The 21615-nt window shown below is 38.4% G+C and overlaps 1 protein-coding gene and 1 non-coding gene across 13 annotated transcripts in view; both read left to right on the forward strand.

Annotated features, from left to right (window-relative positions):
* Positions 1 to 21440, forward strand: part of CKAP5 (cytoskeleton associated protein 5) — a 46789-nt gene extending 25349 nt beyond the window's left edge. For 6 of the 12 annotated variants that reach the window (XM_040700928.2, XM_040700926.2, XM_040700931.2 and 3 more), the window contains 26 exons: positions 56 to 192; positions 348 to 522; positions 774 to 887; positions 4159 to 4287; positions 4926 to 5120; positions 5700 to 5835; positions 6144 to 6232; positions 7019 to 7129; positions 7433 to 7558; positions 8240 to 8389; positions 8734 to 8937; positions 9182 to 9317; positions 10105 to 10298; positions 10753 to 10925; positions 11140 to 11163; positions 12051 to 12224; positions 12660 to 12780; positions 13469 to 13648; positions 14092 to 14279; positions 14680 to 14755; positions 15462 to 15650; positions 15733 to 15870; positions 16384 to 16467; positions 16561 to 16720; positions 18379 to 18533; positions 18970 to 21440. In XM_040700928.2, coding sequence (XP_040556862.1) covers positions 56 to 192; positions 348 to 522; positions 774 to 887; positions 4159 to 4287; positions 4926 to 5120; positions 5700 to 5835; positions 6144 to 6232; positions 7019 to 7129; positions 7433 to 7558; positions 8240 to 8389; positions 8734 to 8937; positions 9182 to 9317; positions 10105 to 10298; positions 10753 to 10925; positions 11140 to 11163; positions 12051 to 12224; positions 12660 to 12780; positions 13469 to 13648; positions 14092 to 14279; positions 14680 to 14755; positions 15462 to 15650; positions 15733 to 15870; positions 16384 to 16467; positions 16561 to 16720; positions 18379 to 18533; positions 18970 to 19224 — 3813 coding nt within the window. In that variant the 3' untranslated portion in view covers positions 19225 to 21440. The remainder of the gene's footprint in view (positions 1 to 55; positions 193 to 347; positions 523 to 773; positions 888 to 4158; positions 4288 to 4925; positions 5121 to 5699; positions 5836 to 6143; positions 6233 to 7018; positions 7130 to 7432; positions 7559 to 8239; positions 8390 to 8733; positions 8938 to 9181; positions 9318 to 10104; positions 10299 to 10752; positions 10926 to 11139; positions 11164 to 12050; positions 12225 to 12659; positions 12781 to 13468; positions 13649 to 14091; positions 14280 to 14679; positions 14756 to 15461; positions 15651 to 15732; positions 15871 to 16383; positions 16468 to 16560; positions 16721 to 18378; positions 18534 to 18969) is intronic. The other 6 variants (XM_015287033.4, NM_001199646.2, XM_040700932.2 and 3 more) reach the window with 5 other exon arrangements.
* On the forward strand, positions 12832 to 12942 carry LOC112532595. The gene has a single exon (XR_003075536.1). It is a non-coding gene; the product is annotated as a small nucleolar RNA SNORD67 (small nucleolar RNA).
* Positions 21441 to 21615: the final 175 nt, after the last annotated feature.

A 21615-nucleotide genomic window follows, 5' to 3' on the forward strand; every position in this document is an offset into this window, starting at 1 on the left:
TTTATTTTTAATGTCAAACTCTAAAATAGCCATTGTAAATTTTTGTTGCTTGCAGATGCAAGGACAGACAGCACCAGCCCCAACTCGTGGCATTTCCAGGCACAGTGGAGGAAGTGGGGATGATGGTGAGGAAGAGGAACAGGAAGATGTTGGGAATGATGTTGTGGATCTTCTGCCAAGAACAGATATTGGGTGCGTTTATCTTCTACAACTTGAAGACATTTCCTCTGCAATTCGAAGCTTAATTGGACGTGCTTTATAAGCATAGATCTGTATTAATACAGCACTCAAATACTAAAGGCATGTAACTAAGAAAATTGACTTTTCACTTTTTCTATCTTGTACAGTGATAAGATCACAGCTGAACTAGTGGCTAAGATTGGGGACAAAAACTGGAAGATCCGAAAGGAAGGTCTAGATGAAGTGACAAGCATCATTAATGATGCCAAGTTCATACAGCCCAACATAGGAGAACTTCCTGCTGCTTTGAAGAGTCGTCTCAATGACTCCAATAAAATCTTGGTATGTTATTTGAAAACCTACTTTCAGCTATTTCCAGTTCAAAAATGAGAAATAGTTTATGGCTGAGAGCTGTTGCAATGTTGTGAAACCATTAGTTTGAAACCAGTGGAGTGTATATTTCCAGATGATGTGCTTGCCTGTTCTGAAGTAAAAGCTTATATACAACAGTATTAACTCTCCCCATGTGATTTGAAGTTTTGCATATATGATTGCAACTGCAGCTTATTCGAAGACTTTCTGTTTATATGCAGGTGCAACAAACACTGAGCATTCTTCAGCAGCTGGCAACAGCAATGGGCCCCAATATCAAACAGCATGTGAAAAACTTGGGCATTCCTGTTATCACAGTCCTTGGTGACAGTAAGGTAAGATGCTCAATACCTTTCTCCTTTTTGCCTTTCACTGCCTCTGAGGTATGCCTAGGAATAACTTACTGTTTGCTTTTGAGATGTGGATGGTAATTAAAGCTTTGGAAGCTTACGCAAGTTGTGATGGCGATTTTTTTTTTGGAGGGGGATTGTTCTTGCTTAAATGACAACTTATTATCCAAATAAAGTATCTTTGGTATGCCTTCTGCATGAGATATATTCTACTGCTTGTGAATAACTAGAGTTGGGGTCATAATTCATCTTATAAATGAAACATGATGATTGTATGTATACATGAGTCTCAGACAGAAAATGCACTACTTTACCGAGAAAACCTGATTGACCTTCAAGTTGCTTGTAGAGCTCTTCTTTTAGTGTATCAGTGTGAATTCCACTATGCAGTGTTGTCTTGTTCTGTGTCATGGTGTGGGAGACTTCTAAAGTGTAGGCTGAAATATAACACTGACTGATACCAAAGCTTATATAATGTCAGTGTTTAACTTGTCAAGATACTGTGTCAAATCAAAGCTAGGACCATGGGAAAGAAGTATTTGGAGCAACTGGAGAGAGGGAGGCTTGAGAAGATGCTAATGTGAATTCTGGCACAAATCAGGCAATCATCAGAGGTGACATTTCAGATGTTCCTACTCAGAGTGTGAGTAGGAAAAGGTGCAGAAAATAGGTGAGCAGGTTGAAACTGGAAGTCCTCCTAGCAGCAAAAGCAGCCACTTGGAAAGCTGCCAAAGATGTGTGTCAAAACTAGATTTCTACTAAAGTACTATTTTTGTTGATAGTGTCTGTAGGAGAAAGGTGTTTGACACAGTTTCACAAGTCTGCATTTATATGCAGATTGAGAAGAATCATCATCTTCTTTACCTCCTCCAAACCCAGATGAACTCTTCTAGTGGAAGTGCCTGGAGATTAGGGCTGCTCTTCTGGAAGCCAAAGCTCACTCAGCATAAACAGATAGTGGCTTAGCAAGTACCTTCCAATCAACTGCTTGTTATTCAGCATAGAGGGTTCCCTCCTTATTTGAAGAAGCTGGAGTCATTACCTAGGAGGAGATAACTGCTCCATGAAACTGAAACACAGAAGCTTACTATTTCTGAGCAGTGTGTGTATTTGAAAGCAAGAAAAGCCAGCTTCCAGTTCACAAACTGTGATATTCCTTAATCTACAAATGAAAAAGCAAAATGTCTTCTAGTCTACTGACGAGCTGAAGTACAACATGCTGATGTTGCGTGCCAACATGCATCAGTGTGCCAATGCTTAATGCATCTGCATCCTTGGTATTGGTGGTGTCTGCAGTGACTCTTCTGTAATTTACTTTTTGAAGAGGCAGAAACTCTGGAGTACCCCACATAAGGCCTTCAAAAAGACTGCTCTTTTTTGTGTCAGAAAGCTTGATGTGCTTGTCTGCGCCAGTAAGAATGACAGCAAGTCTTGCCCACCATAAATAGAGGAATATCACATTAAAATAAATTAAAATCACTTGGTATTTGGAGATTAGTCAGGGTTGCCAAGAATTGCTGATGCCTTGAGTACAGGCAGTTTTGAAGATGGGGTTGAGCAGCACTCAAAATGTAATAGTCCCTTCTGCTGGTAATCGTTCTTATTCTGTGAAGAGGACAAGTATTATCCTGGTGCTACTTGTAAGTCACCGTATCTAGTTCCTTTCCCTTCTCTGGGATCCCTCTCTGAAGAGCCTAGTTTCCATTTAAAATTCAGCAAGTCAAAAGTCACGTGGGTAGAAGATGACTTAAAGCTTTCTAACGAAACAGTCACCCCCTTATCTGAGCTGAAGAGCTCATTATCTCTGTTTGAAGCTCAGAACTACATGGTGCAGTTGCAAGGACACATTTTAAATTACCATCTACAAATTCACTTTTGCACAGTTCTGAGAATATGCACAAATTGTGGTACAGAAATTGTCATGTTCAGTACAACAGTGGAACTGGATCTACTTCTTTCAAACAATGGGAGGACTAGCATAAAGGTCTAGATTATAGGAAAAAACAACTAAGTTTTAGTTCAGGTTGTTTTCTCAGTCCTAAAGAACTGATTTTTCTTTATGAGCAAGTTGGTTTCTTTTTTTATTCACCCCTCAAGTTATTGTGAGAAAACAGCAAGCTGTCTTCACTTGCAAGTACACAATTTTTAAGGATAAGACCTACTCAGATGAACATGTATCATCACCAAAATGTGTAATACAAGTGCATAATACAAATGCTAGTGGTATTACAATTACAATGTACTGTGATACTGATGGAGGATTGTATACTCATCCAAACATTGTTGCAGTAATAACTGTTGTGCAAGATTTATCCAGTTGCTAGTGTTTAGGGAGATGAGAAAGATCTTTGAGCCACACTTAAAATGCTGGCAGTAGATTAACTGAATAAGTAAGCAAAACCAGTCTGTAACATGCAAGTCGATAAATGTATTCGTTTGCATTTGGCACAGGGATTTTCTTCTATGGACAAGTCTTTAATAAGGATGCTGACTCTGTGTACATGTCTGAATTGTGTCAGTTTTAAGTGCAAATGTAACATACATCTTATGTGTTTGTATAACAGATACATAAATATCCTTTAGCTTTAGTATCAGCTTGCTTCATACTCGACCTACAGGAGAGTAATCTGTTCTTAGGTTTCTTATAAACTCATGTTTGTGCTGACAGTATTTTGAAGAGTCACATGTTCAATCTAACTTCCAATTTCACATAACTATTTCAAAAAATGACACTGCTCTGAAGCTTAAAAAAAACCACACAAAACACTAAAGGTAGAACTTGGAGAAGAGTAAACGACTCACCTGTCCTTGTTTTGACCTCAGCTCACAAACCTGAAATAAGACTGCCATGAAACTACTAACAGGTTCCATAACCTCCTTGTCCTGCTACATGAATGTGCTAAGCCTGTTATAACTGTTACATAGATCAAACTTCTTCTTTAGAAGTCAACCTTATCTCTAGCTGTCTTTTCATTCAGGAGGCTCACAAATACTCATTAAGGTAGCAAGTTCAAAGTGCTTCTAAAGATAACCTTTTTGTCCCTGTTTATTAGACTTACTATTAAAAAATGATAGGTATATGATGTGATTTGTGGATTTCTTTATCTGATGGCACCACTAAAATTAGATTCTGAATCCTATGTTTCTCAAGCAGTGAATGAGAACGTTCTCATTTTAAAATTTATGGTGTAGAATCTTATGTTGTAATCCTCTGACCCTTCTTTAGGATTATTCTTAAATCTTGTTATTGCTACAGAATAACGTTCGTGCTGCTGCGCTAGCAACTGTGAATGCCTGGGCTGAACAAACTGGCATGAAAGAGTGGCTGGAAGGAGAAGACCTATCTGAGGAGTTGAAAAAAGAAAATCCTTTCCTAAGACAAGAGGTAGACTTCTCTTAACGTTGTATTTGCTCAAAGTAATCTTTTTTGCTATGGACTAGGTTTGTATAAGCAAACTGATGTTACATAATACAACTGTGAGTAAACAAGAAGCAACTCTCTGTTCTTGCTGACAGAACTGTGAAACTTCACAGGGCTAATGAGCTGTCCCCCATTGTGATAGCTGGAACTTAGATTTTAGTGCCTCTGAAATGGAGGCTTTGCCTCTTTTGGTCACCCTTATAAGAGCTGTTTTGTCTTCCTTCAAATTAACACAGTAGTGATGAAGACCAGAACAGAACTGGAGGTGTTAATATATTGAGGTTAATGAAGTGCAACTTACTAATCAGCTGCACTACCTAGTTTTCAAATTCCAGTGTTACTTACAGAAGGAGGAAACAGCTCACATAGTCTTACCTGACCAGGCTCCAAGTTTTAAAGAAGCTGCAAGTTCAAGTACTGTACTCAGTGTTTGTTTTGTTGTTGCTACTACAATTATGTTGTTTAAGAGTATGTTTGTCTAAACACATTTTTTCCTTTGTTATACGGTTATGCAAAGGACTGCTGTTCATGCTCTTGTGGCTTATGTTAGATGTTCCAAATATCAACAATCACCTATTCAAAAACATTTCTTAAACTTTTAGCTTCTTGGTTGGTTGGCTGACAAGTTGCCTACCCTCCGCTCTGTTCCTTCTGACCTGCTCTTATGTGTGCCTCACCTCTACTCCTGCCTTGAAGATCGAAATGGGGATGTGCGTAAGAAGGCGCAAGATGCCCTGCCATTCTTTATGATGCATCTTGGCTTTGAGAAGATGGCAAAAGCCACTGGCAAGCTGAAGGTATTGCTGTGACTAAGAGTGGATAATGTGACTGAATAATTGAATATTAAATGGTTAGGTTCATGATGTCTTTGGTCATGGAAAAGCTTGCCTGCACTGAACTTCAGGGGGCTGAAAATAAAGTCAGGAGACTGCAAGTTTTCTGTACTTCAGGAGGGCCATGGCCACAAGTGATTTATCACTGTAAGAGCTTGTTATTTATTCACAATGTGTATTTTTCTGAAAGAAATTCATTTGCTGAAACTTCACCGGTTATTGTCTAACTGTATGCCTTTGAATGCATACTTCAAAGATGGCTTACTCATACAAGTGCTCATAGGGTTCTCCAGTAACTTCATTGGACTGCTCAGCTGGAACAGATTGCTAGTTCATATTTCATATAGATCTTCCAGAAACAAACTAATGGCAAGGTGTCCCATCTCAGAATGGGAATATCTGAAAGCGTGGATGTTCTAAGTGTCATGGAAAATGCTTACTAGAGAATATCCTGCTTCAAAGTACTGTTGTTTTTCTTGTCTGTGGTATGTGTTGAAATAGTAATCCTTCTGTATCTGTTATTTTGTTTCCCCCGCCCTCTAGCCTACTTCCAAAGACCAGGTCCTGGCCATGCTTGAAAAAGCCAAAGCCAACATGCCAGCCAAACCAGCTCCGCCTGCTAAAGCATCCTCCAGAGTGGGAGGGGGAGCAGCTCCAGCCAAATTCCAACCTGCGTCAGGTAACCTCTCAAGTTCTGGGAAATAACTGGAAAAAAAGGGTTGAGTTATATTCTCCAACGAAGAAACAGCTGAAACAGCATTTTAATGATTATTTGTTTTAAACTATGACAAGTTTGATGTACTATGATATTGAGAACTTCGTGTGCTAACATGCAGTAGAAAGTCTTCTGATTTTTGTGTGATAAGGGCATTATCGCACATTACTATCATCTTCATGAATTGTTTATTATTCTGTTCTAAGAACAGAAAAACAATGTTGATCTGAAATAGGCTTCCTTGTAACTTGGAATAATCTCTGTTTTTCCAGCTCTTGCTGAAGATTCAGGGTCAAATACCATGGAATCGAAGCCTGATCCCAAAAAAGCCAAAGTAGGAGGAGCTTCTTCTAAAACTAAGGTAATGATTCTATTTCATGTTTTATTAGTTCAATTAAATTAACAGATTAAGTAACGTTTTACAGGTAAAAGAGTGCAGCCCTTTCTAGGGACTGCTTTTACAAAGAATTATTGTGTTTGTCTGATTTCTGAAATTAGGTGTTTCTATATCTTCTACTTAAATAGGTCATAACAAAAATAATTTTTTACTAAGTCCATTTTGTTTAAAGAAAAAAAGCCTTGAGCAGCTCATTCTGTATTGTAGATTTGCTTGGCCTCTTTGGTTTCAAGTAATTGAGAATTTGTTCTTACCATTGCTGTTCTGTTGTGAACAAAAGTGTTGAGTCCATGTACTGAAGGAAATTCATCTCCTTTACAGTTGGAAAGGTAAAATCTCCTTGACCATAGGAGTTAGAGAGGGAATATGTTTAAAAGCACAGTAATAGCCTCAGCTGTACATGCTTGAATTGCTTTTCTTTGTTACAGTCATTTTTTCTATTTATTTTAAAGATAAACAAAGTCTTGCTTTATAATCCTGTTACTTCTGTTGCCTAAAGTAATGTTATGAGAATAACTGATGCAGGCGCAGATCTATGACAGAAATGAATGGAACAAACTTTGAAGGGTGTTGTAGGCTTGCCTAGGTTATTATATTTGTTTGTTTTGATTCTGGCATTAATGCCTCTGCAGTGAAACAAAAATACACAAAAATAAATAATTAAAAACCCATTTCAGTGATTTGGAATGGTAACTCTTCCAAGTAAGTACGTCTCTAACAACAAAGCCTTTTTTTATGGCTTATTTACAGCAGTCAGAGGTTAATAGCAGTGTGTCCAAGGGCAATACCAGTCTGTCCAAAACTAATACAAACCTCAGCAAAGGCAATACCAGTCTGACAAAGAGCAAATCTGTCAAACAGGTACTACACTGGGTTTTAGGGATGTGTGTGGGTTACTGATGCACTGGTCCAGAATGGTATGTCATCTTTCACAGGGTACTATTGCACACACTGTTATGAGTATTGCTTCCACAGCAGCAGAGCACATTCTTTAAAAAAATTCTAATCAACTTTATTCTTTCAGCTTCTCTCTGGCTCTTGTATACGCAGGCAGCATGAGGTTGGCTGGCATCTAATGCTTGCTATTGCTTGTACTAAGGCATATGTCTTGCATTGCTTCTTAATACTTTGGGTTTGGGGGTTTTTTTGTTTTTGTTTCCTCAGGGTGTACAGGGGAAGAAAGTATTAAACAAGCCTACTTTGAAGGAGGATGATGACAAATCGGGTCCCATTTTTATCATAGTCCCAAATGGGAAAGAACAGAGAATGAAAGATGAGAAAGGACTGAAGGTGAGAAAGATCTGAATGCATTCACTTGTTTTGAAGTAGTGTTAACTATAATGTATCCTTTTGTTCTGGCATTTAGAATTAAATACGCTAGGATGTGAAAGTTCTATTCTCTGTCTGGCCTTTGTATTGTTTATCTTGTGCCCCAGTTGACTTGGCACAGGCCCAATTGCTTTGATTGATATTTGTCTGTTCATCAGGTTTTGTGCATCTATATGCTCTTGTAGAACTTGTTACAGCTTCCAAGAGATGATCCTCAGCTTTATAGTGCCAAGTTGAAAAACTTTTTGCACGTACCTGATGTAAAGAGTTCTAGGATCTACCTTGAATTCTTTATACCTACTTTGAATGGTACTTCTTAACAAGCTTAGTTTTTTGCGTGTGGAAATTCTGTTACTTTAAAACATGCTTTATTGATTACTTGCCAGTGAATAGGCCCATCTAGCTTAAAAACAACCACCCTAAGTAGCTGGTTGTAATTAAAGTAACAGCCTAAAGATGACTGCTCAACGCAGGATCTTTTTTGTAAGCCAAGGTGAGCAAATGCTGTTTAATTTTCCTGTCATCTTTTGGTAATGAGAAGATTTTGAAAACAGATTCTGAAGTAGGACTAAAAGCAATGCAATTTGCAGATTCTTTCAAGAACAAAAAGTGCTGCTTGCTTTGAATGCTGACTTCTTGCAGGTGTTGAAGTGGAACTTCACTACTCCTCGTGATGAATACATTGAACAGCTGAAAACTCAGATGTCCAGTTGTGTGGCCAAATGGTTACAGGATGAGATGTTTCATGCAGACTTCCAGCACCACAACAAAGCACTGGCTGTTATGATTGAGGTAAGTTTGGATCTGTGCTAGTGGGTGACAAGAAAAAAAATTATTCCTTGTTGTCTCATCTTGATCAATTAAAATCAACTGGGAATGCTCTGAGAGGCTACTGTGAAACTGAAACTTTTCTCAGGTGATTAATGAATCTGATGTTTCTGGGGAGAAGAGAAAATCAGTTTGTTCACTAGAGATCTCTTAAAATTTCAGAAAGCTCTGTAAGTTAAAAGTGAGCACTTGCAGTTTTAGAAATCAAACAGTGAGCATAGACTATCTTAACAGGCATAGCTTCTTGTTCTGATTTCTTGAAGTGTTTCACTTTGTCCCTCTTTTTTTTTTTTCCCTGTCGTTTGAAGCATTTGGAAAATGAGAAAGATGGTGTCATCAGCTGCCTGGATCTGATCCTAAAGTGGCTTACCCTTCGGTTCTTTGATACCAACACAAGCGTTCTTATGAAAACACTTGAATACCTTAAATTGCTTTTTAATATGCTGAGTCAAGAAGAGTATCACCTTACTGAAAACGAAGCATCATCTTTCATCCCATATCTCATCATAAAGGTACTATTTATATTGTTCAGAAGTTAACCTCACTTCTTGTGGGGAGCATTGCAAGATAACAAACTACTACAGTGTTTGATGCTCATTCTGAATGTATTGTGTATTTGTCTTCAAAAGGCATTTTCCAGAAGTAGTTTTTGCACTGAGAATAATTTTGACTGTCTTAGCATTAAACTGCTCATCAGTATGAAGAGACTGTTCAAAGTGTTTAGTATTTCTTCCCGACTTCTTGCTTTTCCATTAGGTAGGAGAGCCAAAAGATGTCATCCGCAAAGATGTGCGTGCCATCCTGAATAGGATGTGTCTCATATATCCAGCCAGCAAAATGTTTACTTTCATCATGGAGGGGACAAAATCTAAAAACTCCAAACAGCGTGCAGGTGGGAAATAGCATTACATACTAAGTAGTTTCAGTTTTAAGCCATGTTTTGCATCTGAAACGCCAACATAACTGGTAGTGGAACATGAGATTTGCCCTATGTATAGAATAATATGCACTTGCAAATAGCCCTTCTGTGTATTTTATTTAAAAGAATAATCTTGCTTTTTATTTTTATCTTTGGAAGGTATAACAATCTGTTAAATTACTATCAACATTAAGTTTGAGTCTTCCTTGAGTAGGCTTGTTTTAATAAAACAATGCTGTGGGGAACAATGATGATAGTACTGTCCAAGTGACTGAGGGAATCTCATAATATGATCAGAACTTTGAAAAGGTGTCCCTATGCTGTACAGGAGTCTCAAATGTTTTACTTCAGGAATTATTTACCATATAGTGTTTTAAAGTTCAAACAGCTCCATGGTCACCTTGAGTATCTCATCCTGATGAATCTAGAAGGCTAAATTCTATGATATGACATTACTAACTTACAATTGTCTAAACTGCGTAGTTGTGAAGTTGAACATCACATAGCTCATGGTAATGGGAAATACTTGGAAAGGTGTGGGAAAGACTGACAGCTTTTAGATGCATCTGTGTGCTTCTTTATCTCATAAATCAACTGGAGCACGGGGAATCTATCAACAGAGGGCAAGAACTGTCATTCTGTTAATAAACTGAGCATTGTGAGCTTTGTGAATGTTAGTTCTGAAACAGCACAGAAGTCAGAGGACTGTTTCCCCAGCAGCTTTAATTTTGGATGTGCTTGTATCGTTTTCTTCCTTCAGAGTGCCTGGAAGAGCTTGGATGTCTGGTTGAATCATATGGCATGAATGTATGCCAGCCAACTCCAGGGAAAGCCTTGAAAGAAATGGCAACTCATATTGGTGATAGAGACAACACTGTTCGCAATGCTGCACTCAACACCATTGTAACCGTCTATAATGTTCATGGTGACCAAGTATTCAAGCTGATTGGAAACGTGAGTGTAACTGGAAATATGATGGTTGAGTTACAAGTACTTAGAACAGGCAAGCTGTAGCAGGACCTTGGCTTTTGTAGTAGAGTCTGCGGTGTTAAAATGTTGCCTGGGATTCATAAATATAAGGGATATGGAAGGATGAATGGGTGTGTTTCATTCTTCAGCAACACAAGCAACAATTAAACTTTAGTGCTAGGACTTGAATTAAAAATTGTTTGTTTCTTGGAAGCAACATGGGCTAGAAGTGGCTGTGTTTCATATTGTAGCTTGTCAGTATGGATTAAGCAGCTCCTGAAGAAGCATCTGGTTGTCTAAAGTGACCCTGTTGGAGTGCTGCTAGACAGTAATATTGACCTGCCTTGAAATTGCAAAACCTCAGTCTGTAATAATTGTCACCTACAGGAGGTATACATTTCTAAAATTCATTCAGCTGAGTGAAAGCGTTTTGTTTTAGCTGTCTGAGAAAGACATGAGCATGTTGGAGGAGAGAATAAAACGGTCAGCCAAGAGACCATCTGCTGCTCCAGTAAGACAGGCAGAGGAGAAACCTCAGCGTATCCAAAACATCAGTGCTAATGCTAGCATGCTGCGGAAGGGGCCAGCTGAGGATATGTCTTCCAAACTCAAGTATGTAATGATATGTTATGGTTTGCAGGTGGGATAGTGTATGTGCTAATATCATGTCCAGCTATGTTATTTTATTTTGTGTATCATCATCTTTGCATGTTGTGAAAGTTGGCCAAATAATTTAAAACAGAATGTCTGAAACTTTTTTGTCTTGTCTGTCTTGAAATCTTTCTAAATGGTCTTGTGCCTTTTTTCACTGCTTCTCCATGGACAGAATTATGTATCGCACTTATAGGATGTAAGTACTGCCCACTAACTCCCTAGTGCCAAGGCTCTTCTGTCTTTGCATTTCTGTCCTAGTCATCCCTTCCAGAGGGGTGACAGGTTTATCATGGCCAGTTCTAGATTTATAGATCTATGATCTGAACAAAAAAAAGCAAAAGCAGAGGTTTCTACCAAGATGTCTATAGGTGAAGCTGCAGGCAGATATGGCATTTGTGGTAGACAGCTGTTGGAAGTGTTGGGAGAGTGTCCTGTGTGTTGCATTTATCTGGACCATGTCCCTAAGTTATTAGGACAAGTATATAGCACAGAACTGGATGAGCACGTGTGAGACAGCCTGGAGAGATGGAAACAAAAGCTCAAACAGTGATCTTACCACTTGCTCATCGTCTTGGAATAAAAGTCCCTGTTGAGAATAGTGTATTATTTCCTTGAATCTTCTAGTTTGAAGTACAAGTTATATAGAAGAATCCTAGATTCAATTGAGCTTGCAATGTTTGTGTACACATACATCCTATTCATCATCTTAAAAAAAAAAACCCACATGAGAACTCTAAGCCTGTATTCCATTATATTCCATTGATGCTACTTTAAGCTGTGCTGAATGATCTCTGACAAAATTAGCTAGTGTATACCTAACTGCAGTGGTCAGGGGGGCCTGATCTTGTAAGAGTAACTAGGAAAGCAAGTAACTGGCAGCTGCTCTTCTGGCCTACAAAACTTTGTTTTACTGATAGCTAGGGGAGCAGCAAAGGGGAGGTTTTTAAGGATCTTGAATAAAACCGCATCTCCAGAATGCGTGCTGTTCCATTATGAAAGCTTTAGGGCTACCAGTAGATGCTAGTACTAGTATTTTTCCCTGTTGAGTGTATATAATAAACATCTCTCTCCTGGTTTCTGTAGCCAAAATCGCAATATGGGCAGTCACTCTGAGACAGCACATACAGTTCCACGGGAATTTCAGCTGGATCTTGATGAAATTGAAAATGACAACGGTACTGTGAAATGTGAGATGCCAGCGCTTGTACAGCACAAACTAGATGACATCTTTGAGCCAGTCTTGATTCCTGAGCCCAAGTGAGTTTAGTTAGATCTAAGTAAAACCAATAAGGCTACTTAATTCTGAGAAGCTGAAATGACCAGTTTGTGCATTCAGACCTCTTTACCTGAGAAGGTGAAGTGTTAGCTGTTTTCAAAACAACTGACAAAGTCGTGATCTATGGGGTACTGTTTTGAATTCTGGGTAGCTGTTATTTCTAATGAAAAACCTGAGTTCTGCTTACCTATTTTTGCATTGTCTCTTTTTAAGACAACGTTGATTTTTCTAACTATATCTATGAATTTATAAGTATGGTAACAGACACGTTATTAGAAATTGTTTCTACCTTGAATGTCCCCTGTGAAGATGAAATTCTTATCTCTCTTGTCTCAACTGCTTCTGAAAAATAGCAGCTTAGTATAAACTAGAACACTCTCTCCAAAGGGTAACAAATCCTGTTTTCACCTGTTTAGAATCCGTGCTGTGTCGCCACACTTTGATGACATGCACAGTAACACTGCGTCTACCATCAACTTTGTCATTTCTCAAGTAGCCAGTGGTGATATAAATACAAGCATCCAGGCTCTGGCACAGGTAAGAGAACCAAGGTGTAGCAACTATTCATACTGAACTAAACCATTTCTCTGCGAGAGTGATGAGCTGCACTCTGGTGGAGCAACCATGTCAGGTGACGTGGTCTCTGCTCAGAATCTCCCTGATGACAAAACTAGGTGCACAGGGGCCATCTGACTCGCTTTAGCAATACCAGTTTCACTTCTATGTTGTAGAATAGACTCTAACACAGAAGCACGAAGGGGGGGAAAAAGTAATTCTATTTTTTGTCAAGTACACATTGGTGTATTGATCAGACTACAGATTTGAAAAAGCGGACTGTTGCCAATGGAACTTAAGTTTTAAATGTAAACTGCTGTGCGGACTCAGCAGAAGGATTTTATCTTCCCTCATAGTTAAAGCCTATTCCATAAATGTGTGAAAGCTGTATAGAAATGTTTTGTCTGGAAGATTTCACAAAGTTGTTAATTCCAGAATCTGTAATAGATGCCAATGCTGTACAAGGTACTGATCTTTTAGAGAGATACAATTGTAATATTATACTGGAATTAGCAATAGAAGTTTGTAGTTTACTGACTTCAAGTGAAAGCTTAGAATAGAAATACCTTGGCAAGACTTTCTTTACATAAATGTTTTTAAATTATAGCTCTTTTGCACTGTTTTTATTATGTTGTTGACTTGGGTGCTCTGTTTTGTTTTTGAATCTTAGATTGATGAAGTTTTCAGACAGGAAGACAAAGCAGAAGCTATGTCTGGCCACATTGACCAATTTCTAATAGCCACGTTTATGCAGCTTCGGTTAATCTACAATACACACATGGCAGATGAGAAGCTAGACAAAGATGAGATAGTGAAACTTTACAGCTGTATTATTGGGAGCATGATATCGGTAAGGCTTTGACCTATAAATTAAGGTGAAAAGTGAGTAATTTCTATGCTGAAGTTGCAGGCAGATGGAATATCTGAGCAGAGCTGACTTGTACCTAGGCTAGTGCACTTTGATTTTATGAAAGGTTTGTTGCTAGTTATCTGCTCACCAATGCACCTTGTTGGGAAGGACCAGAGAATAAGTAATGGAGGAAGGGAGGAATGCCTGTTTACTTCTGCAATATCTTACAACTATTCTGATGTTTCTATTAAGTTCCTTTTTAATGTTCCTTAAGTTTTGAGTACTTAGTTGGATGTTTAAGTATTTTCAGAAGTTACTCAGTAGAAATAACCTTTCCATTGAGGGATGAAGCAGGAATGTTAAAGGATTTGATAGTGTAGTGAAATCTCCCTGTATAAAATACTTCAATAAAGGGGTCTTCTAACCTTATTTTCAATTGATAGCTGTTCCAGATAGAGAGTCTGGCTCGAGAAGCCTCCACTGGTGTGTTGAAGGACCTAATGCATGGTCTTATTACACTAATGCTGGATTCTCGGGTTGAAGACCTTGAGGAGGGTGAGCAGGTCATCCGATCGGTCAATCTCTTGGTAGTGAAAGTTCTTGAAAAGTCTGACCAGACCAACATTTTGAGGTATGTTTAAAAAAAAAAAAAAAAGAAAAAAACTGTGACTACTGCTCCATTTCATCTATTCTTCTGTGTTCCTTGAACGACTGTTCATTAGTCATGTTATAAGCAAAGAATGATGTCTATGAAATTGTTTAGCTAATTGATGAAGAATTGTCAGTGGTCATTAGTGGTAATCTCTACTGCTAAAGTCAGGCTAAGCAAACTATTTTGGTGTGGTTGTATACATGTGTGGTATTTCAGCAGACTGCCTCTTAAATGCTTCTGAAGTACTATAAGGAGAGCTTTTATACAGCATGACATAAACAACTGGAGTAGTCTCTGGTGTGATATTGTGTTGAGAAGTTGGCTGTTTTTCTGTGTAATGCTTTCATGTGTAATTCAACTCTAAACTTATTCCTTCTAGTGCTCTACTTGTTTTACTTCAAGACAGTCTGCTAGCAACAGCCAGCTCTCCTAAGTTTTCAGAACTTGTCATGAAGGTGAGCCTCTAATAATGGTTTTGAACTCTGAAATACCTGATTATCTGAATCAACAACCTGGCTTTAAAGAACAGATAGTGTAAAAAAAAAAAAGTGATGGTGACTTGAAATATTTTATGTTTAATTCAGTGACTTTGTTCTCTACTGAGAGAAAGCTTAACACCTGCTAGTACCTTACAGAAGATCATACATGCTTACACATGCTCCACAAAGGGAGATACAGTCACTTGTCAGCTTGGCTGATTTGCTTAGACACAGTAGTGTGCTGTGCATTCAAACAATCCCAGGCTGAAACTGGCTTGTATATTTTACAGCACCCCTTTACAACTGGTGTGATTTAGTGAGAACTTAAGCATTTTTAATAAGTGTAAGCCTGGGGGCATCGTGTTGTGTTCAGGTCTACTTGGCATCTTTGCGTTATTTACTGAAACTTCTTCACACAAAGTGCTGTCTCTTGTTATTGGCAGTGAAATTAGTATTACCACATACAGTTTCATGCATCACTTCTAAAGGAAGATCTGGATAGAGTGCTGCTAATTAAAGAGACCATATGTACCAATAATTTTAACGGACACACAAACTGTGTATGTCAGTGTATGTAGTAGCAAAGTGACACAACTCGAAGATAGTTTTGTATAATCTGATCTTAAATATTTAAATATTTCTTCCTGGAGTTGTCTTGCTGTAAGTCAACCTGTCATTCCAGTGTCTGTGGAGAATGGTGCGTCTTCTACCGGAAACCATTAATAGCATCAATCTGGATCGGATTCTGCTGGATATCCACATTTTCATGAAGGTCTTTCCCAAAGAGAAGCTGAAGCAGTGTAAGAGTGAGTTTCCTATAAGGACACTGAAGACTCTGCTTCACACCCTGTGCAAGCTGAAAGGGCCCAAGGTCAGACCTGGCAACAGTCATGTACTTATTTAAATTGATTTGTTTGTGTACTCTATAAAGCTGCTGCCTCTTTTTCTTTTAGATCTTAGATCACCTAACGATGATAGAAAACAAAAATGAATCTGAGCTGGAGGCTCACCTGTGTAGAGTAATGAAACACTCCATGGACCAGACTGGAAGCAAAGCTGATAAAGATACAGAAAAAGGGGCTTCTCGCATAGTAAGTAATAGAAATGTTGTATGGCAATTTATTCAGAAAACAAGCTTCATTTAGTTGATGGAGTGAGGATTCTTGCCATACACAGGTGGCATTGTACGTAATCTCCTATGGCTGTTTTGGAAATTTGCAGTGTGTTTCTTGTATTACCTCAATGTTGTGTGTATATGCCAGGGAAAGATGGTTTCTTGAGACATTGGCATGTGCAGCATAGGCTTTATACTGCTTGGTAATGCACTTTATCTACTAAGAGTTAACCATATCCAAACCAAATCTTAAATGCTGGCCACCCAGAGGCATGCTTACAGCTTGGTAGTGTCTTTATTCTCCTTCTCTGTAACAGTGATTATACACAACGTTTGTAAAGGTTTTCTTTGGTTTTCTTTTTTGAAGTTCTGTATCCAGCTAACAAAACAGATCTGATGAGGGCACTGTGGGTTTGTCTGAACTTCTCATCATTTTTAAGAGAAGATTGTATTATCCACTTTGCTTAGAAGCTTCCCTTTATTTGTTTAGGAAGAAAAAGCTTCAAAAGCCAAAGTGAATGATATTTTGGCAGAAATATTTAAGAAGATTGGCTCCAAGGAGAACACTAAGGAGGTAAGTGCTATCTTCCTGTGAGGAAGAAGGCATGATGCAGTGGAATAGTGTATGCAGCTATTGTAGTAACGCACGGAAACTCTTCCCTCCCAGGGTTTGGCAGAGCTGTATGAATACAAAAAGAAATATTCTGATGCAGATATTGAGCCCTTCCTGAAAAACTCATCTCAGTTCTTCCAGAGCTATGTGGAAAGAGGCCTCCGGCTAATAGAAACAGAAAGGGAGGGAAAAGGACGCATTGCTTCTTCTACAGGTACATATTACAGCAACAAGATTGATTTATAAGAAGCACTTGCATGTGTACGTTTTAAAAAACATGTATCTGGAGATGTTTATGGGATCCCAAAGCATTCACATATTCTCTTAGTGCTTGTGTTAGGTATGGTTTGCAAGGTAGAAGTTCTTTGTTTACAAGGAAGTTGTTATAACTGTCATCGCATTAAGTGAGGAAATATCTGAAAGGTGCTTGATATACAATTGACTTTTAAGTTCTGTCTTGTAGTGTGGGACAAGCATTACCTGTGCTTCATGTTTCTGATATTGGGAGTTTTTACTTGAAAGCATTCCAGCTGTTTTATAAACAGCAGCTGTCAGGTTGGCCTTTTTCCTTTTGCTTATAAAAACAGTACAGTAGGTTTTTTGCTAGAGTATTGTTTACTGTGGAATCTAAGTTTTTAGGTAATTTGAACTGTTTTTACAGCAGTCTTTTGTGATGACCCTGTTCTAGTAAATAATCTTTTATACTGGATAAATGATCATAAAGCATGCTTTGAGTTTGTTAGTGAGTCTTTTCATTGCAGATAAACATGAATGACTAATGTGATATTAGGGAGGGAATGTGACAGATGTGCATCAGTACAAACTGATGATGTCTGGCAAAGCTACCTTTAACTTCTATTTTTAAGAACTTAACTGTGTCCTGTGTGATTACTTCTTAGCCTTTTCTCCTGCTACTGTTTGTTCTTCTACTCCTATATTGTAAATTACATTCAGAAGAAAGTTTATTTCAGCACCTCTTAAATCTGTCTGACTAGATATAAGGCAGAACTTCCTGTTTCTCTAAAACTCTGTACAGCCAAGAAATGCTGATTGAGCAGTTAATGCTTTCAAAACGGGACTTGTGCTCCAGTTTTCCTCCCCAACTATAATGAAGATAATGAAGGATGGGGCAACTGTTGGAGATAACGAAGGATATTTTTGTCTTGCAAGCTATACTTCAGTTAGACCAACGATAAACACTTAACTATAATTGTCCTTAAATCTTTTTTTAAAGGCCCTTGTAGTAAACTAATGAAAACAAAACCCTGTTCAAAGTAAGTCTTACAACTTGCCATTCATTTCAGAATGGAAGAAGTTTCTTTCCTAATGTATAATCCTTCCCTAGTCTTTTAGCAGAGAAGCTTTGAACACCATGTAACAAGCCTTTTGGACATCACTGTTTCAGACTGAACTGGAATTTGCAATAGTTTAAGTCCTCTGAACAAGAAGTAAAGAGGATTTAGAATCAGTGGTGAGGTCTGATGGAGTACTACAGAATGTAGCAAAAGATGGAAAGCTCCAAATATTTCCCATCCTGCCACAGTAATTGTTGTGTTCTCTCTGTTGTTTACCTTGGATTTGCATCAGCATCTTTCTCTCCATCCTGCATGTGTATACACATACCCTTCCTTTGCCAACTGAAGCTGCTCTACTACTGCTTTGTCTTCATTTCTTTTATTGTTTTTCAGTTTTCACTCTTTCAAGGAAATTAGCTGACAGACAGGAAAGAGCCAGTATTGCTATCCAAGCAAATGCACATAATTTGACTTTAGTTCTTCATCTCTTGCATCTCATTCGAAGCAACTGATCAAGAGGCTTATTTTTGAGTTTAATCTTTTTTTCTCTTGTTTTTATGACACCCCTCCTTTCCAGGAATTTCTCCTCAGATGGAAGGAACGTGTGTTCCTGTTTCTACCCACACTGTACCTTCATCTATAGGAAACACAAATGGGGAGGAAGTGGGGCCTTCAGTTTACTTGGAAAGATTAAAAATCCTCAGGCAACGTTGTGGCCTTGACAATGCGAAGGTATTGTATTTGACAACACTTGGAAATCTCGTGGGATTGTACCTCGTTTACACTTTCTTTGTAAGGGTTCAAATGATTGGCTCTGCTGTGCCTAAGACAAATTCACATCAGAATCTAGATTTGCTCTGAGGCTGAAAATGTCAGGCATGTAGTGCGACTTAATGCAAATGTTTGGGCTTATGGACTTCCTTTGTGTTCATACTGACATCAAATTAATCATCAGCTACTTAAATTATAAGAACTGAGTACTGTAGCTAGCTTTGCATAGTTCTGACTTTGACACCTGACTTTAATAGCACTGGTGACCTAGAGCAATGTTGTTGCTTTCCTTTCTTCTGTTTTCAGTGCTTTTTCTAAAAATGAAAAGCCATTGACTGTTTTGTACTTAAATGGCTTTTGCCATTCTTTCTTAACGCTTCACTTTCCTCCATCATAGCAGGAAGACAGAGCACCTCTGACATCTCTGCTCTCTAAACCAGCAGTCCCTACAGTTGCATCCTCTACTGATATGCTTCACAGTAAGCTCTCCCAGCTCCGTGAGTCACGAGAACAGTACCAACATCTGGACCTGGACTCCAATCAGACTCATTCTTCTGGCATTGGAACTACCACAGCTTCACCCTCTTCTGCAGCAGCTAATATTGATGACTTGAAAAAAAGATTGGAGAGAATAAAAAGCAGTCGCAAATAGAGATGCGAGAGAGGCAGCATCACGGTTGCTTGGGCTGTCTTCAGCTTTAGTTTACTAAACTAGAAGTCTTCATAGTTAAATGGCCTCGTTTAGGCCTGATGTATACAAACTGGTTTATGTATAATACAGTGGATTTTGGAGGGACTGGGTCATTGTGGCACAAGTATTTGTACATACTCTGCTTCTCAGTGAGCATCTCTTGACAATAGAAGGCTGTCTGTGTATTAGTTTTAGTGTACAGACCTGTAAACAACCATCCTCTTGCTCAGACTAGTTTCTCATAACTTGTTTTTTATTTGTAATATTGTCTTTAAGATCTTTTTTCCTAGTTCTTAACTCTTAGAAAATCTTTAGTGATTTCACTTTTAATTTTGTGGATTCTTCTCCATGTAATCCTTGAACTGTTGATTCTATATGGACACATGGCATGAAGTAACTAATTTAAGTGTCTTTTGTAAATAAAGTTTGCATTAACTATACCAGTCTTCATAGGAACAGCAGTGACTGCTGGCGAGAGAAGTTGCTGTCTATTCCTGAATGTTAGTGACTGGGCATCTAGAAATTGAACTAAGCTATTCTTGAAATGAACCTAAAGCTTGGATATTTTATAGGAAAGATGAGTGAATATACTATCTCTGGGTTGCAATCCTGAGACTTTGCACTCTTCTATGAGCAGTAGTGCATTTTTTTCCCATGTAGTTGCTGTTTTTTGTTTTGGACTATGGTTTCTGTAAGTTGCAAGTAATTCGAGAATATTTAGTTTGCTGATATGCTTATTTTAAATTACTAATCCTTGTATTGCCTCTACCTGGATGAAGCATAGTCCCTTCTGTGTATAAATGCTTTCTCTTTGAGAGAGCCTACTGCTGTTGATAAGAAATAGATTAGCAGTGATGTACAGTCAGTGGCCTCATTTATCCTGAACTCATTTGATTAAGTGGTCTTCCTAATGGAGTTTTCAAATGCAAGTAGACCACAGCACCATATTTAGTTGCACTTAAACATCCAGCGTTAGCAAACCCTCCTGTTCTGTATAACTAGAATAAGCCTGCTAGTGCTAATCTTCAAAAGCTGTAGTCAACTGCTGTTTGAGTGAGGAGCGTATTCTGACTAGCCTTCTTCAGAAGCAGCAAGTATGAGAGCTTAAAGACCTACACTGTGTAGCCTTCCTAGCACTTTCATCTCTTGGGAGGTGCTGTTTTCACTTCGCTCCTTCACTGTTGTGTGTGAGCTGGTTGTGAAGTATAAATTGCACATCTGTTCCATCGCTAGAACAGAGCTATTGAGGAGTTGGACAGGCAGGCTTAAAGCAGCATGTGGTTACTCTGGGTTCTAATCTTAGCTCCATGTAACTGCTGCTTTTGTTGTTTGCTCTGTGGACCACAGGAGTCTCAGCGTTTGGGCTGTAGCTGAATCAATCTTGCCTGATTACAGTAAAAACTTGGTTTTGAATTAGTACATGCACAACAGATCTATGCCAGAGCTGCTGCAAATGGCTGCAATTTTCCTCTTACAGGACCCCTTGGCTGGGGTTACAGTGGATTTGTAATACTGCTTGGTGCTTGTGGTGAGTTTATGCACTGTGATAGCAGGTGAATTGTGAGCGGTCTTCATCCTGTGTTAACTAACATGATGCCCTTCATTGCTTCACACTGCTTTGATTCAGTAGTTGCGGTCTCCTATGCTAACCTGAAGTGGTTGTACCCTTTTATTAAACAGACCTAAATGGCAAGAGGAAGTTTTGGCCATTGATGGTAAGTGCAGAAGTTTTGTGCACTGGGGGTGTTGGTGAATAGTTGTTTGGATGTCATTGGAGTTGCTGCCACTACCTCTCAGTTACCAGCTGCTTTTTGAAACAATTAACATTTAAATGAATCCATATTTTTATTTACTGTACCATGTCTAATAGACATTTTGAAGAGCTGTTTGTTAATTAGTTCAGGATGTTAAAGCAGCAATGCCTGCAAACTTGCATACTACTATTTTAAACAACTATTTTAGATTTGAAACTGAATTGGAAGTGAAGTACAGGAATAATGAGTAGAAGAAGATATAGCTGTTTACTATGAATGAGTTTTTGCCCTGTGTCTTTGTAGTGTTTGGTTGGACTCAATATCCTGGGAGTTCTGAACTAAAACTTGTGCACATAAATTAATAAAGCCTAATCTTTAGCCCAGAAAATATTTAAATAATATTAAACTGAATTTTAAAAATGATTCCTCTGTATTGTTTGTAATAAGTCCGTATTAACAGTGACTTACTCCAGAAATCGTATGGTCCTGCTTCTCCATAGGTCCTCCAGGTTTCTCACAAATTATAGGTAGTTGTGAAAGGATGAGGCTATAAAATCTGAGCATTAAAGAGGGCTAAGCATTTTCATTTTTCAGTGCC

Source organism: Gallus gallus, chromosome 5, assembly GCF_016699485.2.
Source record: "Gallus gallus isolate bGalGal1 chromosome 5, bGalGal1.mat.broiler.GRCg7b, whole genome shotgun sequence".
In the NCBI taxonomy this organism is placed as follows: Eukaryota; Metazoa; Chordata; class Aves; order Galliformes; family Phasianidae; genus Gallus; species Gallus gallus.